The 19,136-nt window shown below is 42.1% G+C and overlaps 1 protein-coding gene across 23 annotated transcripts in view; it reads right to left on the bottom strand.

Moving 5' to 3' along the window:
* NRCAM (neuronal cell adhesion molecule) overlaps window positions 1–18,099 on the bottom strand; it is a 76,310-nt gene extending 58,211 nt beyond the window's left edge. For 8 of the 23 annotated variants that reach the window (XM_088018553.1, XM_088018547.1, XM_028094511.2 and 5 more), the window contains exons 1-8: window positions 17,994–18,099; window positions 15,853–15,870; window positions 13,186–13,291; window positions 10,792–10,988; window positions 9,123–9,245; window positions 3,621–3,791; window positions 3,056–3,112; window positions 1,142–1,253 (exon numbers count right to left, since the gene is read on the bottom strand). In XM_088018553.1, the coding sequence (XP_087874679.1) occupies window positions 1,142–1,253; window positions 3,056–3,112; window positions 3,621–3,791; window positions 9,123–9,245; window positions 10,792–10,988; window positions 13,186–13,291; window positions 15,853–15,870; window positions 17,994–18,099 (890 nt within the window). Of the gene's footprint in view, window positions 1–1,141; window positions 1,254–3,055; window positions 3,113–3,620; window positions 3,792–9,122; window positions 9,246–10,791; window positions 10,989–13,185; window positions 13,292–15,852; window positions 15,871–17,993 lie in introns of those variants that run through there. The other 15 variants (XM_088018557.1, XM_088018559.1, XM_028094513.2 and 12 more) reach the window with 6 other exon arrangements.
* Between the last annotated feature and the right edge of the window lie 1,037 nt (window positions 18,100–19,136).

The raw sequence follows: 19,136 nt of genomic DNA, 5'->3' as shown, positions 1-19,136 counted from the left end.
TCCACTGAGCAGTTGTTAAGAATTAGAAATATTTTGATTCTGTGAGTCCTCCAGCTACTGGTTTGTAAATGGTAAGAGCCCCCAATATTAGTTTTATAACATCCCAAGGTTTTAAAAATTCTTTTGGAAGTTTTATGCAATTTCCAAATATCAACCGTATTTTAGTTTTTACGTAATAGACTCTTCACAGGAAGGGGAATCACAAAATTGTGAGAATGGGTATCTCTACTCCCAAAAGGTTGGAGGTTGGTAGATTAAACCATTTTCTAACACCATGATGATGAAAACTGCAAGAGTTTGGGGGTTTGTTTTTTTTTTAATTCTGGTGGGAAGGATATATACTTAATACATCTTTAAAGGGGCATTTTGCTAGTTTCAGTTAACTTGAACTGAGTAACATGTGTAGTGATTTCCCGACATGACCAGCAGAGACCTCCACGTGTCTCCTGCAGTAAAGCCATTCCTGGAGGTCAGTTCTGGGAAGGATCGAGAAACTGTTGCATTACCAGGTCAGGACATGGGATCATGGCAATGTTTCTGAGATTCCATTCAATGTTTTCGGCAAATGTGCCTACATCAACATTACTTGCTCGGTGCCAGGGCTAAGACGGAACGATGTAGAAACTTGCCACTGATGTGCGCCTAACTTAACAGTTGTCCTGAGGCATCTGCAAAGAAGCTAGGCTTGTGACCTGCCTACAGGAAGTAGTGGGAGGGACAGAGTGCCTGTTCTGAGGCTAGACCCTAAGAGCCCTAAGAGGCCGTGCATGTGCTTCTCTTGTTAGGAGAATAAGCCAGGGCTAGATGGCTAGAGGGACAGGAGAAACTCAAGGCCAAGAGCTGCCCTGCGAGCAGCCAGCAGACCCCTGGAACTGTGAACCCACAGCGGAGCTGCCTAGCAGAGGCATGAGGCGCCTGCGTGGCTCAGTTGGTTAAGAGTCAGCCTTCTGGCCCAGGCTCCTGGGATCAGGATCAAGACCCCAGGCTGGCCTCCCTGTTCAGCAGGGAGTCTGCTTCTCCCTCTGCCCTCCCCTCCCCCGCCCACAGGCTCATGCTCTCTCCTGCTGGTGCTCTCTCTCTCTCAAATAAATAAGTAAATAAATAAAATCTTAAAAAAAAAAAAAAGACAGTGTGAACTCACAGTCCCTCCGCAATGCATTCCAGTGAAAGGACATTCCCTCTTAATTCCTCCTTATGACTGGCATTGCCTTCTGGAGTTAAAAAGGTTGGTGGCCTCTCTCTATTTGATTTTGCTGCAAACAATACAATCATATGGATTAAAAGTTATGACTATATATTTCTAGAAACACAGTTCACTGTCTAAAAATCTAATCCCTTTTCAAAACCACTTAACACTGTGAAATTCGTTCTCTCTGCCTTACAAACATTGCTCACTCAGCTGGGAACGGAAACGATGTTGGTTACAGTAAGCACTAATATGAAGGACTATTTTACTCTTGTGCATTCCTTTGATTTGGGTTAGGTTTTTATAAATTTTTGGTGCATGGGCAAATTTTCAAAATGTAGACATAGAGAGGAAAGTCACATTATCAAACTACCCATCTCTTAAAATTAGTGCTCGGGTCAAAGTGAAAATTAACCATATTGCGGAAGATGTTAGATTTTTCTGAAAGCTGTGACTATGGAAGCGGGCAGTTTGGTTTACACAAGGGACAACATCATAGTCAATTCCATTGATTAATCATGGACATAAATCTGTGGGGGATGTCTAAATATCAAGACCCCCAAACTGCAAGGTTTATGGAAGACAAAACAAAACAAAACTAGAAAGTTATTGACAGAGGTCTGGCAAATTGTGTGCCATACATTAAGGATAATGAATGTTAAATAAATTGAACTTGGTTTCCTCAATGAAAAAATAAAGAGGCCTCAAGTCCAAGATCTCAGGGAGGCCCATGTAGGCCATCTTCTGTTTTATGGAAATCTTATTTAAATGTGGCCTTACCTTCTAATGGCCTCTCAGAAAAACGTGAAGTAGGAATTATACCGTCTTAAGGTTCTATAGACCTTTACAGTTTTCGACACTTAAATGCATTATCTATTTGATGCTCACCAAAAGTGAGTGAAAAGGTAATATATGAATTATTCTCATTTCTCAGAAGAAAAAACTGAATACCAGGGAAGGTATTACTTGAGAGAAATGCGAATTTTCCTAAGACTTTAGAAATTGTGGAGGAAACCTTACCTCTCTGAAATCACTTTGGGAATGGTTTTGAGACCCATCTTTTTCAGGAATATTAAAATCAAATAGTAAGGCAGAAGTTGTGGTATGCCTACTCCGGTCATTGATAGTACCTTAATGTTTTTTACTTTATATCTCAAGGGCAAAAAATTAATACAGCAGAAATTCTGCCTTAGAGATCATTAAGAGGACCCTCATATCCAGAAACCACAATTTTCATTGATAGACTCTATACTTGAAAGTCACACTTCCCTTAAGGAAACCAAATTCTTTTCTTTTTAAAAGGATAAAGTTAAAAGCTCTATTTTTAAAAAGGTTATTTCCACTGAAGATAGTGACTTGGTTTTAAACAAAATTAAGAGAAACGCTATTGCTAATTATATGACACTGATGATGTCATGTGAGAACAGATGGGAAATGTGATGATTTACTATCAAAATCCACTTGATGTTAGTTGCTAACGGTTACTAAGACTGACGAGTTAGTATTCTAGTGGGTTAATGCACTCTTATTTGGTTAATGAGAAAAGTTTGTGAACAAGACAAAAAAATGAAAAATATAATTCTAAACATACACGAAAGAGTTTTTTTTCCAAATCACGGGAAATGGTGCTTCACATGAAAACAGTGACAATAATTTTTATTATTATACATACAACGTGCAAAATGTTTTAGTGACATGACGTAAGCTTATAGCTAAATTTCATAGGAAACACACATTCGTTCTAGCGGCATTAAACATGGAACTAGGACTCTCATGAAGAAATTAGGTTTAATAGCTATGGAGGTGAAGTTAGTGAACTGAATTCTACAATGAAGGAGAGGAGAATCAGTTGCAGTCACCATAACTCACCACTATAAAACTCAGTGTCATTCAAATTAGCAGCTATGGTGTCATTCAATTCATCCACTGAAATAAACAGAATATTATGAAGAACGCAAAAAGCAGGGAGAGGGTACTATAAAAAGGTATCGGGCAACAAAAGCAGACGTATACAGCTATGCTGACCAAGTGCCACCCCTACCAAGTAAACACAGGCTTTTACATTGTACGTGACTGATTGATTGATTACTTCACTCAGCCACCCCCAGCCAGTAATACAGGGACACAAAACTGAAGCTGTAGGGCTGCTAATTAAAGGCTCGCTGGGGCATAAAGCACACGCAAATGCTCTGGGGACCAAGTAGACCCAGAAAGTTATTGTGGAAACAGCAACGGTGAAATCAGCAAAGAATGTAAAATACAGTATCTAGGTTATGTGTGCTCTTTATCTGCCAACACATCAATAACTAGTCACGGGTACTTTCCTGATCAATGAACTTGTATACTTCAAAGTCAGTAGTGTTTACTGTTAATATATTTTAGGCAACACTTGTAAACATCATTGGAAGAAAGAGTCAGGAGGCTGAGCTCTTACCTGAAATCACCTTCACGGAAATAGGTTGCTTCTGCTGTATGGTTTGAGTGTGATTAAATCTGGCATAACAGATATAGTCCTCACGGGTATCCTCTGGGAGAACATTGGAGAAGTAAAGGTCTCCGTTCAGACCTTGAGAAACCCTCTCACTTTGTGGAAGTCTCTGAAAGGCTGGAGAAAGACAGAGAGACATCCAGATGATTCCATCGCAAAGTGGCCACTTGCCCAATGACCAAGACAAATGTATCTACTAATAGTTTTGTGAACTTCACCATAATTTTTTCCCCCTATAAAGCTCTTCGAATAAAAGCAAGTAATTGTAGAAAAAAACAGCAGGACACATGAAAACTTCAACTGCGCCTGCCAAACCCTAATTCCTCTGGAGTGCGGGCAGAGGTGAGATTAGAATCGTACAGTCAAGTGTTGTATTAAGCAAGTGTAAACAAAAAAAAAAAAATGCTTTACAAAAGAGTTTGTGGGACTTTTCCTAATATTTAAGTTAGTCCCTAACTGTTAAACACATATACACATGTATCTTAGAAAATGCGTTAAAAAAGGTTGTAAGGCTGTTAAGTTGGCTTGTCTCCACGTGCTCAGTCAGACACCAGACGCTGTGAGAGCACCTAACTTCAAACTAGGCTCCACGTGAGGCGCCCGGCATCTCAGGCTCCCTCCCTGCCCGAGCCCGGGGCCTCACTGAGGAATCAGGGAGCACACGGGGGCCACTCACAACAGCGAGTGATGATGATGGAATGCTGCAGATGAGCCCCTCAGCAGCCACCCCAGCCCAGCCTACCCCCACTCCACGATTTTTTTCTTTCCTTCTAACCTACGATACATTTTTACTTGGCCCGTGTGTGCTTTATTGTCCATCTTCCTGCACTGGGAATTTAGGTTCCAGGAGGACAGAGAGGGTCTGCTGTAGCCTTGAACCCACGCAAGGCCCTTGCTAGGGGCTCCGTGATTAAGTGAAATGAAAGTCAGCACTCTGACTTTCCAGGTTCATGCTTAACAGTTTACTTCCCCTCAGGTCCAGTTAAGGCACTGTACAGCCTCAGGCACTGAAGGAAGGCTTTCTAAGTGGATAGAGGACTTGGGGAGGTGGGGACGCTGATCTATACATGAATTTACACTTGGTGGGTTAACATGCTTTTTTTTTTTAAGATTTTACTTATTTATTTGACAGAGAAAGAGACAGCGAGAAAGGGAACACAAGCAGGGGGAGTGGGAGAGGGAGAAGCAGGCTTCCTGCTGAGCAGGGAGCCCGATGTGGGGCTTGATCCCAGGACCCTGGGATCATGACCTGAGTCAAAGGCAGACACCTAACGACTGAGCCACCCAGGCGCCCCAACATGCATGTTTTAAAGCTTCTGACTCAATTCCCGGAGCCCTAACTGAGCATTCTGTGCCCCTGAAGTGAGAGAACGAGGAAACCTGCACACTCCAGCAGCCTTGGGGCTAGGTGTTCTGTCTTCTGGAGGATTCTCCAGTCTGAGCCAAGCAGTGGGCTCCTCTTGCAAAAGGCACCCTATCTAACATTACATGAAACACAAAATTGTGGTCGAAAGCCTGCAGCTCCTTGGGGCAGGGAAATGTGGAGCCAGAGCCTGAAACAATGCAGGTTAGCCATGTTAGCCAAGTTCTTGGCCACAATGGGGGTTTGGCTGGTGGTTGTAAATTCATGATTATAAGCCGTGAATGCCTAGAGAAAGGGTTGTTTTAAGAATAACTCAAGAGGCGCGCCTGGGTAGCTCAGTCAGTTAAGCGTCCAGCTCTCGATTTCAGCTCAGGTCATGATCTCGGGTTGTGAGGTCAAGCCCCACATCAGGCTCCATGCTGGGTTGGGACCTGCTTGGGATTCTCTTTCCCTCTCCCTCTGCTCCTCCTCACCCCTGCTCTTGCTCACTCTCTCTCTCTCTCAAAAAAAAAAAAAAAAAAACCTCAGGAAAATAATGTACACTTATTTAATGAATACAAAGAGTTAAAGATAAGTATTCATTTATTCTCTTTGGATTCTCACGCTGTATTTTATTATTGATGGGTGTTGGTAGGTCAAATGAAAGGGAATGAGACTTTAAGAGGGTGGTAGCACTTTGCTCCCTGAGATCCTTTGCCTTACACTTAGAAAAAAAATGTATGCAGATAGGAAGAACTTGATAATGTCATCTTACAACAAGAATGCTACACAAATCTGAAAATTTTTTTTGTATTCCAGATGAAATTTCATTTGAAAGGTCCAGATGATTTGCTAACAGCCTAAAAGGTAGGTAAATGACATAGCCCAGCAGAGCAATATGGAAAACAAAGTTACATATTCAACTGATTCTGAAACTTCACATGTATTCATCTATTTATTAAGTGAAAAGGTCATCATTTCTGGGTAAGAACCAAGGACCAAACATGGAGTCTCGTTTTGGCAGTGACATTTGGCTACACCTCTCATTTACAACCAATTCGCTATGTATTCTTTCAAAATCTGTTCAAAAGCTGTTATGCAGTAACAGGAAAATATGTTTGCTCATTGATTCATTCACATATTTATTTTTCATTTCTTTGTGATACTTTCTCTGAGTATTTTTCCATATAAGAGTCACAAATGGAAATTAAATATTCCAGCAAAATTTTCTCTTTAGAAATGTGAACAGTCTGTGAATTCAGAGGAAATCATGTCACTGAGAATAGACTGTATTCCCTACAAATATTTTGCATTCCTTCCCACCAGTCCACCTAAACGATTCTTTTCAAGGTCAACAGTGATCCCCGTGTCGCCAAACTGAATAACTGTTTTTCAGTCAGCTCAGAAGTTATCTGATCTTTTGAAACAGTTGATTGTTCTGTCTTCTTGACATTTTGCTTCACCTTATCCCAAGGACACTGCTCTGTCTCTGTTCTCTTCCTCCCTCAGGGACTGCTCCTTCTCATCTGCTTTGCTGGTTTGTCCCTAAATTCCGCTGGGTGGCTCCTAATCTCCACATCTCAGGCTTTGCTCTGCCCCCAAACCACTTCAACCCCCAGTCCTCTCACCCAGTCCCTGGCTCTAGGGGCACCTCTGCTCTACCATTCCTGCATTGCTGACCAGAGCCCGGCATCTGCCTTCCAAGTCCTGCTGGGCACCTCCTCATGGCTATCCTCCAGGCCTCCAGGCCTCTCACCTCCACAACCCTGGTTCCTTGGTCTCCAAGCAGAACCCCAAGCTACCCCTAAGGTAATATGCTAACCTATTAGCAGAGGAGGAGAGGCGGCAACAAACAGTTCCCTTAAGGATAGTACTGGGATAGACAGATGTGAAATGGCCTAATGGATCACTTCATTCTCTGTGCCTCAGTTTCTGGAAAGATGACAAGATGCTCCACCTTACTAATCATCAGGGAAATGCAAATGAAAACCACAGGTTTAATTACCTCATACCTGTCAGAATGGCTATTATATAAAAAAAAAACAAACAATAATGAGTGTTGGTGAGGATGTGGAGAAAAGGAACGCTCGTGGGAATGCAAGCTGGTGCAGCCATTCCGGAAAACCGTATGGCGGTTCCTCAAAAAGTTGAAAATAGAACTACCCTACAATTCAGCAATTCCATCTTCTGTGTACCTACCCAAAGAAAATGAATATACCAATTTGAAGAGACACATGCACTCCATGTTTTTTGCAGCATTATTCACAATAGCCAAGACAGGGAAGCAACCCAAGTGTCCACCCATAGATGAATGTCTAAAGAAGACATGGTATATAGACAATGGACTAGCACACAACATTAAAAAGAATGAAATCTTGCCATCTGCGACAGTATGGATGGACCCAGAGAGTATTAAGTGAAATAAGTCAGACAGGGAAAGACAAACACCACATAATTTCGCTTATATGTAGAATCTAAAACAAACAAATAAGAGACGCACAGATACAGGAAACAAACCGTTGGTTACCAGAATTGAGGAGGGGATGCGGGATGGGCAAAATAGGTGAAGGGGATTAAGAAGTACAAACTTCCAGTAATAAAATGAGTAAGTCATGGGATGTACTGTACAGCACAGGGAATAAGTCATATTGTAGTAACTCTGTATAATGACAGATGGTAACTAGATTTGTTGTGGGGATCATTCCATAATGTATAAAAGTATGAAATCACTATGATGTACACCTGCAACTAACAGGACATTGTTGATTATATTTCGATAAAAAACATATAAAAAAATAAAAAGTAGAACGAATAATCGGACATGCCCCATAGAGTTGTTGTAAAAAATTGATGAGATAACCCACGTAAAGTTCTCAGCGAAGGGACTGGCACTTCATAAATGCCCAATAAATATAAGCTGTTGGAGATTAAAAAAAAACAACCTGAATGACAAAAGGAACACATCCCAAATAGCTTGACTCCCTGCCCCCAGCCACGGGATTCTGTTTCAGGAAACGGTCATTCCGTGTTGTCAGCTACTCAGTGTTCAGCTCTGGAGTTATCTTTGGTCGCTCCCTCTCGTGGCCCCAGCCCAATCCCAAGAAATCCTAGAGGCTCCATGTCCACAATATATCCAGAAGCTTTTTGTTCCCACCTGACAGTCACGACCCAAGTCCATGTCACCGTCAGCTTCTGCCTGGATTTCAGCAGGGGCCGCCTGGCGGTCTCCCTACCCCCTTTGTCCCCTCTGCAATCCACACAGGAACTGAAGGAGGGCTAATGCTAGCTGGTTAGGTCCAGGTATAGTCACTCCCGTGTCTCCCTGCTTCATTCAGAGCAAAAGCCAAAGTCCTCTGTACTGAGCCCCGGACTTCTCTGACCTTGTCTGTCTCTCTCCCGCCGGGTTCCTGTGGTCTGGCCACGCTGCCCTCTGGGGCTTTCCAGGCACTAGGATGCTCCTGCCTTGGGGGGCCTGCCTGTTTCCCTTCCACCTGGACATTTAGGGGCCTGCCTTGCTCTCTCATTCCTCTAAGTCTCTGCTCAAAACACTGCTTATTTTTCTTTCTTTCTTTCTTTTTAAGATTTTATTTATTTATTTGAGAGAGAGAGAGAGAGCACAAGAGCAGGGTGAGGGGCAGAGGGAGAAGCAGACTCCCCGCTGAGCAGGGAGCCTGCCACGGGACTCGATCCCAGGACCCTGGGATCACGAGCCGAAAGGCAGACGCTTCACCAACTGAGCCACCCAGATGTCCCTGCTTATTTTCCTTCATAGAACTTATTGTCAACTGACACCTACTTTATAAATGCATTGACTGCTGCTTCTGTCCCCATCCCCAACTATTCCCACTGCACAGAGTATGAGCTCGGTGGAGGCAGGGAATGTGGTTTCTCTAGAGCGGCGCCTGGTATACAGTAGGTGCCCAAGAAAATCATGTTGCTTATTTCGTGACATGTTATTTATTTCAATGAGCATTTCTCTTTTTTTTTTGAGCATCTCTAAAACACCTTATAAACATTTTTATGAATCATGAGAGGTAACGATTCATTGTGACAGCAAGTAATCATAAGAATCTTGAAGAGAGAAAGTTCATATATTTAAAACTTACAATTATCCATCCAGAATATTATAGGTGGTGGTAATCCAAGAGGGGGTCTGCAGGGAAGGATCAGAGACTGGCCATTTCGAAGTGTTATTGGTTCAAGTTTTTCTTTGGTCCACAGCGGTGATCCTATGATATAAAATAATAACTTCTAAGTTATTTCTGCATTGAAAAATAAAAGAGCACTAGAAAGGAAGACAAAATAAACTTTTGGGGGGAATAGTAACTCAGAATTCATGTACATTAAGAAACAAGAAAATAATTTTAAATCCAATGCTAAAAAAATGATGATTTTTATTCACTGCCATTAAAAGTATAAATGCTGATGCAGCAATTCCATGTCTGAAAGTTTGTATTATTAAATAAATCACTGAGAAGATACATCATAGGGGCGCCTGGGTGGCTCAGTTGGTTAAGCGTCTGCCTTCAGCTCAGGTCATGATCCTGGAGTCCTGGGATCGAACCCCACATCAGGCTCCCTGCTCAGCGGGGAGTCTGCTTCTCCCTCTGACCCTCCCTCTTCTCATGCTCTCTCTCTCTCAAATAAATGAATAAAATCTTAAAAAAAAAAAAGCATGCTGCGGTGTGTAAAAAAAGAAAGAAGATACATCATAATTTTGCTACGAGCATGTTCTTTACGAAAGAATGGAAGGCACTAAATGTCAAAACGTTTGTTTAAACGAATAATTGTGCACCTACACTTTTGAGTGTCATATATTAAGTAAGTATAGGTATGTAGAAGATTGATATGAGAATATACATGATATGTAGATAAGTCAGAAAAGGTTATAAAATAGTACTTCAGAATGAGCTCGGTTGGAACACATACACGCATTTCTGCCTAGAAAATGTGGAAAGAGCAGTGGTTACTTGCTTGAATGGAAATAGTCATGAGTAAATTTTTCAATTTCTTTTTTGTTATTTGTGATTTTTTTCCCCAATAATGAACACAGGTAATAACAGGTTTTCAAAATGACCAGAACTGCAAATGGTTATGTTCTTCATATACATGCTCTTTAAGTACAAGTTGCTGAGAGGACGTGGGTAGTGACTACGGCAAAAAGAGCCACAATTATCTCAAGGTAGTGAGGTCCCTCTATTTCCAGTGAAACTTTGAAACAAAAATGTTAATTACCCATTACCCATTTTTTTTTTAAAGATTTTATTTATTTGACAGAGAAAGACACAGCGAGAGAGGGAACACAAGCAGGGGGAGTGGGAGAGGGAGAAGCAGGCTTCCCGCTGAGCAGGGAGCCCGATGCGGGGCTCGATCCCGGGACCCTGGGATCATGACCTGAGCCGAAGGCAGACGCTTAACGACTGAGCCACCCAGGGGCCCCACCCATTACCCATTTCATACTGAATTTATTTTTGTCGGGCTGTTGGAAGTTTGCTCATATATAAGATATGTGAGAAATTAATAATTTGATCAATTCGGGGAAGAAATGCTTTTCTTACTCCTGGTGTTTTATTCTGGACTTGCATAAAAGACATACTGGGTTGGCAAAGCATTAGGCTAGTGGAAAGGAGCAAGAATTTTCAGGCAAAACAAAGTGAGAGTACTGGAATCAATGGCATTGTTTTCTTGTAATAGTAGCTAGATGAGGTCACAGATGCTGAGTCTCAGAGCCATCCTTAAAAATAGGGTCCTGTTTGGCGGACAAGTTCCACTTACTGGAAGGACGGACAACAATATTATTAGAAATTGCCGCTCCGCGCTCGTTCCTGGCTGTGCACTGATAGACCCCTTCATAGGTCTCTGCTTTCCCTTCGCTCATGATGTTGATCGTGAGGGTTCCTGAGCCAGGCTTCATGGTGACGAGAGGGTCCTTATCTATGTCAAAATGCGTCCCATTGCGGGTCCAGGAGAAGCTGCCCAACACATCAAGCATTAAACTTGTTAACAGTCCACAAAAACAGGATGACTTCCTCTTTCACAAATTCCTAGCCGTTTGGTAGACTTCTAGAGATAATGATTACATTTTAATATTCAGTGAAAGAGCAACATACCTAAAATGTTTCATTGAATCAGAGCTTAGAAAAAAGGGCTGTAAGACTGTTGAATCACAGACCTGTACCTCTGAAACAAATAATACATTATATGTTAAGAAAAAAAAAGATCGTAGGAAGGGAGAAATGAATGGGGGGAAATCGGAGGGGGAGACAAACCATGAGAGACTATGGACTCTGAGAAACAAACTGAGGGTTCTAGAGGGGAGGGGGGTCGGGGAATGGGTTAGCCTGGTGATGGGTATTAAAGAGGGCACGTTCTGCATGGAGCACTGGGTGTTATATGCAAACAATGAATCATGGAACACTACATCAAAAACTAAAGATGTAATGTATGGTGATTAACATAACATAATAAAAAAAAAAAAAGAGAAGTAAAAAGGGCTGGCCATACATTTTAAGGTATATGTCTTCATTTAGAACTAGCCGAAATCTGTCTCAAGGAAATCAGGCACACAAATTGCCTGTCATTTTTCAAAGAAAATACAGAAAGTAGGTCTCCGAGGCACGTTCCCTTAGAGCTTTATTAGCATTTTTATTGTAAACTCCATTGTTCACAGAGTTGATAACCTGTCTATAAAATTTTGCTCTGGGCTGAAATGTGACAAGAAAGGCCTTCCCAGGTACTAGTACATGTGTGCATTTGAAAGGGATCAGACCAGTTTCAAGTTAGCAAAATGCAAAGTGTAAGTTGGGGGAAGGGGGTGAGAATGAGGTCAGTGGTGTTTTCAATGTTGGCTATTAAAAGTGGTAATTCTCTATAAAACACATTTGGAGAATTCTCAATTCCAGAAGAGATGATTTTGTAAATTCCTCAGGAAGTATTTCAAATTGTCAACTGCAGTTCTTCTTTTTCCATTTTATTTATAGAAAAGACTGCCTGGTACAGAAGTTGCGGCGCTTGTGTAATGAAATACTTTATAACTAGTCATCAATCCACAGAGGCCACACTTATCCAGAGGCACGAAGCTCTAGACCTCACTGTGTTTTGCCCGCCCACTGGGATTTCCCTTCCCACTCCTTACCCTATGGCAGTGGTTGTCCCAACATCTCGGGGCGGGAGGTGGTGGTAAGTGGGAGCTACCGACGGAGAGGATAGAGGCCAGGGATGCTGCTAAATATCTGATAATGGGCATGACAGTCCCCGTTCCCACAACAAAAAACTATCTGGCCCAAAATAGTAATCCTGCCTTATAGAGAGTGGCAGGAAATGTCACATCAGTGTGAACCTGAAGGGGGACTCCATGAAATGACATCACCTTGGGGCTTGGGTGCTAGAGGTTTCTAACAGTATGGCAGAACATACTGTTTTGAAGCAAACCTCTTCAAAGGGTGTTTTTGATATACTTCAGTATTTAGTACCAGCTGATTTTTTTCTCAGGTGCCAGTTTGTGGTAGTTGGGTAAAGCTGGCAATAGACAGACTTGGAAATGAAAGATCTAGAAACTTTCACTTCTTTATTATTTAAAAATCCACATTACATTTTAATAATAATAATCCAACTCTCCAAACTTCCCATATATAACTGTGCAAGTGACGGAGCATCTGCTGAGTAGTCGCGTGGAGGAGCATTACCAGGCATCAGTCTCCCATCTATAACACCTATTGGTTGGACCAGATAACCTTTCATATCTCCCCCACCTCTAAACTTCTGTGCAGTGCTCATGCCAGGATCTATATGGAGAATCCTGAGTACTGAGCCCTGCCAAGTCTGAAAATCCACTCAGAACTATTTTACAGACCTCTACAGAGCAAGGATGGATCTTTGAAGCCATCAAATTCAACTTCTTTATTTTATAGAAGAAGAAACTGAGGCCCAGAGAAAACAGGTTTGCCCATGTCATAAGGGCAGTAGAGCCCTTAGAAGGCTCTCCTTCACATCTCCCTATAATTTTGGAGCATTTTGCAGAAGGGTATGAGTCCAGAAATGCAATCAATTATTTGGGTGTCCAAGAAAAACAATCTGACTTCAATTCATCAGAAAGACAATAGGCAGGACCTATCACCATAATACCAATGTTTATGTTCAGTTCTATAACAGAGCCGAAAGCACACCCACCTTGGAGGAGGTTTCCCTTTGGCCTCACACTGGATTACGATATTCTCTCGAGGGTCAATAATGTAATCTTTTGGAGACTGTTGAGTAATGGTTGGAGGCTGTACCACTTAATTGTAGAAAGAAGAACAATGTAAAGAAATCACTTAAGATCATAATAAAAATCATTCTTTCTATGTCAAAATCACTTACCCTAGACTGACTATGCTCCAAATGTTTTTAGCAATTTCAATGGTGGCAGCACATACGTTACGTCTCCTAAAACTTTGAAGTCAAAGCACAACTTCCTTTTGGTAACTTTATAGGGATTCACAGAGCCCATTTCACCCCCACTACAAGTTTGGGAAAATAATTACCAATACAAGTTTAATATTAAGACCATTTCTCTTCTGATGTAACAATGAGAAATTCTTGAGAATTTTTTTGGTTCCAATGATGCTTTTCAATAAAATTTAAGTTATGAGGTAAATGGGCATTTCTTAGGAAAGAGTAACTGACTTATAGTTTATTAGTGTGCTAACGTAAATTAATATATGTTGGGAACAAATCAATTTGGGAAGTTAGCGTTGAAAAGATGGGTAATTTAGAGACTTGGCACGTCTTATTAGAGCCAGGAGGTAGGTGGCTATTAGCAACAAAGATAAAACAGTCTCGTTTAGAAGATCAGTGGAACTGGGAAGTGCTCGGTTACAAGAGACATTTCCATTTTGCTCTTCAAAGTGCTATCCGATCATTTATTTTCAAATCCTATGGAGAAGAGAACCAAACTCTCCCAGTAGAAGCCACTGCCTTGTACAACTCCAGGGAGAGCCGTTCATACAGACCAGGGTTCTCAACCTAGGGTCCCCTCGGGGGACATTTGGCCATTTCTGGAAGCAATGTTGGTTGTCACCCTTGGGGCGAGAGGTGGTAGTGGCATCTGTCGGGTAGAGACCAGAGATGCTGCTAAACATCTTACAAGACAGCCCTCCCCCTCCCCCAACAAAGACTTATCTAGATCATTTAAGCTTTTCCCTTTCCGCCCATGCTCTGTGCTTTGTGAAACCTCCTTCACCTGCCAACCAAGCATTTCCCAAAGTTTTCTAATTGCCCTCTGCTCTTATCTTTCTTTACTGTGGTTAATCCTTGCCAGGGCTAAATGTATCATTTCCATGTCTGATGGCCTATAAAGCAGCCAACATGGTTCTCTTCACTTGTTTGGTCTTGCTGTCCACTACAATGGGCACTAAATGCTGGCTCTGACCATACAAATAAGACCTAGAGCCCAGATCAAAAACAGAGCTCGTCCCTGTCATCATTTATTATGCACCTAGTAACTGCTGGATACTCAACAGTACCATTTACCCCCTCCCTTTAGTGAGAGCCACCCCTGTCTCATGCTCCTGCTTGGCCAGCTGCCCTTCCTAGCCTCCGCCACCCTACAAAGAACCCTCGGTCTTGAAGCCCTGTCAGTTCCCCATGCTGGATAGCACCTTGGGCTGGGAGTCGAGAACCCATCTGATTCTTTCTTACCAGCTGTGAGACTTCCAGCAAGTTTCTTACCTTCTGTAAGCCCCACTTTCCTTGGAGGGAAAATGGGGTTTAAAAGTCGTTATCTACCTTCTAGGGCCACTGGGAGCAGTAAATAAAAGAATCTGTGGAAAATTCTTAGTACGTGCCACTACTGTAATGGTTCAGCGTGAGCTCTGTGCAAATTATTATCATAATCATTTTTACTTGGACCAGCTTCATCTTTGAGTGATCCTTTAGGATCTGGGAGTACTGAGTTTGGGATGATGGAAAGAAGCCTGGAATTTCACACCCCAGTGGTGGATACCAGGTGGCGGGTGGGGGACTGTGAGGAGTGCCTCAGTCCAATTCCTTATATTTTTCTGTGAGTCTGGTGGTTTCAAACCCAAAACTTCTGTTCACACGTCTGCCACAGAGCTAGTTAGATGCCCCTCCTCTGTCAGGAGTCTACTGTCCACGGGCAGCTCTTTGAACAGTGCTTAGGTCACCTGGCAACTAACAAACGCTTTGAAGGAATAGGGGGGAAGGGTGATTTTACATGATTTTCCTGCTTAATCCAATCTCAAAGGATTTTTTCAAATGCCCGAAAACTCTGTTTTAGGGAGACACTAGGAGTGGCCCAACTGCCAGAGTCAGCAGAAGCTTCTGCTTAGAGCAAGCCCCTCAGAAATGGGGTAAGTGGGGCCTGCTTGATTGCCTTGCTCGCTTCAAAACAATATTCAATTTCACTGGGCCGTTATACTGCTGGGACGCTAGCCTACATGGTCCTGAAGAAGTTTGGTGAGGCACAGTCTGGAAGATACCAAAAGACACGCCTTGATGTCAGCAAGCATTTAATGGCATTTAGACCCAGACAGCCATTTTCTTTAAATTTTGTGAATTTTCTCATTGAGTTACATCAGATGCGAATAAAGCTTGGAAGTTAGTCGAGCAGCATACTGGTAAAAGAAAAAGTAATACCTGAGTCTTCAGAATTCATGCAGGGCATATATTAAACTTGCTTCTTGGTATTTAAATGCAATGTTTAGCCATAGGAAATGCACATGCTCAAAAAGACGTTAGTCACAACCTAAAGCTGTGCCTTCAATTCACAGTATTAATTCAAAAACAAAGACATGGTCAAGTTTTCACACTGCCTAATAATTACAGAAAGACACTTACAGTCTTCAAGAAGTTTTGCTTTTTCCCCATCAATATCAGCAGGTGAGTGGGCAAACAGGATTAAAGAAAACCAGATGTTAGTAATAAGAACGTTAGCACCCTGGAGATAAAAGGGGCATCTTGTCTATTTGGTTTGGCCTAAAAAACCAGTACAGTGAACGTGGAAGTCGTGAGGTTGTAAAAGAAAGACACTCCCATTAATGGCTTTGCAGCCATCCCACATAAACATATGGAAGAACAAAAGGAATGCTTTCGGCAAAAAAGGATTCTTCCAGGACTAGGAATGGCTAATTCCATTCTGTACATGTGCTGGACAAGTCATTATGTTCAATTTGAAAAATAGCTGAAATCTACAATTAATCTGAGTTGTCACATACTGTGTCGTGTCTGATCCTATTATCCCAGACATCACTAGGCCCATGGTAATAATACCTAACAATTGGACAACACTACAGTGCCGATGCTCCATCCGAGCCAAATGCAATACTACTGTTGGGTTTTTACATTTCTATGGTTAATCTGCAAGTCAGTAATTGGAGTTTTCAGCTGTTAGCATATTTCTGCTTCAGAATTCCTCCTCACCGAGGGGTTGCTAGTACCTGCGCCAAGGAGCAGCTCAGATGGACTGGGGTGTAAGGAATAGGGGCGGGGAAGAAATTACATTAGCATGCAATTCAAATGATTCTGCAGTGCTGCCTGTCATTACTACTTGTAAAGGTTAATGCAGGAGCGCCTGGGTTGTCCGTGACTTTCTTTTCATCATGGTTATGCCTCTTCTCCATTAGCAGCGATAATTGAGTTAGCCGTAGGTGACAGTTTCCCCCTGATTGTTAGATTGAGCAGTCAGATTAAGGGAGAATATATTTAACACAAGAGAGAACAAAAGCCCATTTCTCTCAAGTGCTTTTGTCTCTCTTCTTTATACTTGGGCATTCCAACTCCAACGGGCTTAACCAATCATACATTTTTTTTAATGGAAATTAGGTCAAAGAATATTTTTTGAAAGGAAGTAAAATGTTGCATTTTATTGTCCTTTAGACGACAGATGCATAGCAAAGGAAGTCAACCAAGTGTGGGGCAAACCACATCTCTTCTTAATGTCTGCCCACTGGGACTTGCAACCTTCTTTGGCAAAAAGTGACATCCCAACAATTGAATAGCCCCAGGAAAGTGCTATCTTCCTTGCACCTTGGAAAGCTTGCCAAACAGATGTTCTATTCAGGAAGCTAATGGATTTAAAGAGGTCAGGCAGATCAAGAATAAAGGATGCATCTGAAGTACAGTCATTGTCCAAATCTGAAATTCTGCTTTCCACTGCAAGAGAAGGGACCAGGTGGAACCCAGCATTATCTTTCTTTTATACAACCAAGCCACCCAGAGCAGGCAGAGTGCAGCGTATACTTTCCTGGTAGGAAAGGGGGTAGGCTCTGATACAGTAGCTGTTGCTGGTTCCATTTTAAATAGTGTTTTTGCCCATGACTTGTTTTCTTCACAAAATTTTACATTTTGGTCTTTGATCACTTTTTTTTTTTTTTTGTAGACCAAAGATCTTTCTCTAGGCTTTAGAGATACACATCCTAGATCCAGACTCATATGTAAAGTGGATTTTGCCCTGTTGGAATCTAGAGAAATGAATTATGGGTAGTCTGGGGATACGGAGGGGCGTGGGTTTGGCTGAGAAACCATTCCCCAATCTTTCCAGAGCATTCTGAGCACGTGAGGGGGCGGAGGATGGAGTAGTGGGGAGCGGACAGGTGGGGAAGTCTCCATGACCATTTCAAAGTGATTCGTATTGTTTTCTGGCAGGACCGCTTCTATCAAGAGTCGCCTGTTGGGAGGACCAGGGCAGCCTACAATTTGCTCCTTCTCCACTGCTGCCCGGCCCCCATGGTACACAAAAGGCACCTGACGAGGCAGAAAGATAATGATAGGGAGGGGGCAATGGTCTGACCGGTTCAATGGCCATTTCTGTGGTGAGACTCTTTATAAACACAGGGTACTGTAAGGAAAAGGCAAATTAATTTTGATTAGCTTTTCAGGATCACACAGACACCTTCTCCATTCACACAGCTCACAGTGATGGGAAATGCTGGGGAGGCTTTGACTCCCGGGCTTAACAGCTTTAAAACATTAATACTTACGATCAAGAGGTACATCCAGTGCGCTAATGATCTGGCACAGGAAGAGAATCAGGGGCGTCCTGCCTGCAGATAAGCGCTTCCTTCTCGGCATTATTTTAAGCTGCATTAGCTGAGCTCCTGCTGAGACCCACAAACTGAATTTCCTTTTCTTCTTTCACAAAAGATTTGCGTGCAACGTTTAAATAATTTTCATGCAGGGAACTGAAAAAGGAGAGATCAGAATTACAGTGTATTAAAAAGAAGGAAATGAGAGGAAGTCCGCTGCCCAGAAAATCAGTTCTGTATTATACATGAACTCTAAAACGGAGCTAACTTTTTAAATATTTAACTCTCAGGACTGGAATAATCATTTATTCATAAATCAGCTAAAATCAGGTCAGAAAGATTTGTAGTGATGTCAAGCAAAATCTGTCCACACTGCCATCCTTATGGTTTTCCCATTTTAAATATCTACATTTATATCAGAGGCTACCATATCATTCCCAATAGAAAAAACCTGGCATATAAATGGGTTAGAAAGTGTGAGTTTAGAGGAAAGGCCTAATGGCTTCTCCGTTCTAGAAATTATCTTTGGGAAAGTCCAGCGCACTGTTGCAAATTTGCTTCAAACCCCAAACACTGATTTACCAGCTGAACCACCAGCAGTTAAGGCCTTTCCCGTCTCTCAGACCAGGGCAGCAGATGTGCTGGGGTGCCCAGTTCCAGGCTTTTCTCACCAGTCACCCTCTGAAACTGTGGGATCGACCAGATAATGTTCAGTATATCCTTAAACAGATAATAGAAAAACCTCAGTGATCTGGCCTCAATTTATCCTACCAACCTTATTCCGTCCTGTTTGCATAAAGCTATTTTTTGGTTTGCTGGTCTGTTTCTGTTTCTCTCTCTTGGGTCAGTCCTTCAAAATGCCCTCAATTTTCCCATCTTCTTGCTTTTGTCTACTCAATTCCTTTTACCTGGAATGCCCTCTCCACCACATTTCCTTATCAAAGTCCAATTTATTTCTTTATAGATCAGTTAAAATGGAAACATTAGCTGATCCACCAAACTAGAAGGCCTTTCGCCCTCCCCCTAAGAATTCCTGAAATTCCTAGTTTTAATCATGATGTATATTATACAGATAGATACAGAGATAAATAGATTTTG

This window comes from Eumetopias jubatus, unplaced genomic scaffold, assembly GCF_037043125.1.
Source record: "Eumetopias jubatus isolate StellerSeaLion01/CBP00866 unplaced genomic scaffold, mEumJub1_p1.0 scaffold_14, whole genome shotgun sequence".
Lineage (NCBI taxonomy): Eukaryota > Metazoa > Chordata > Mammalia > Carnivora > Otariidae > Eumetopias > Eumetopias jubatus.
This window is presented reverse-complemented; position numbering and strand designations above follow the sequence as displayed.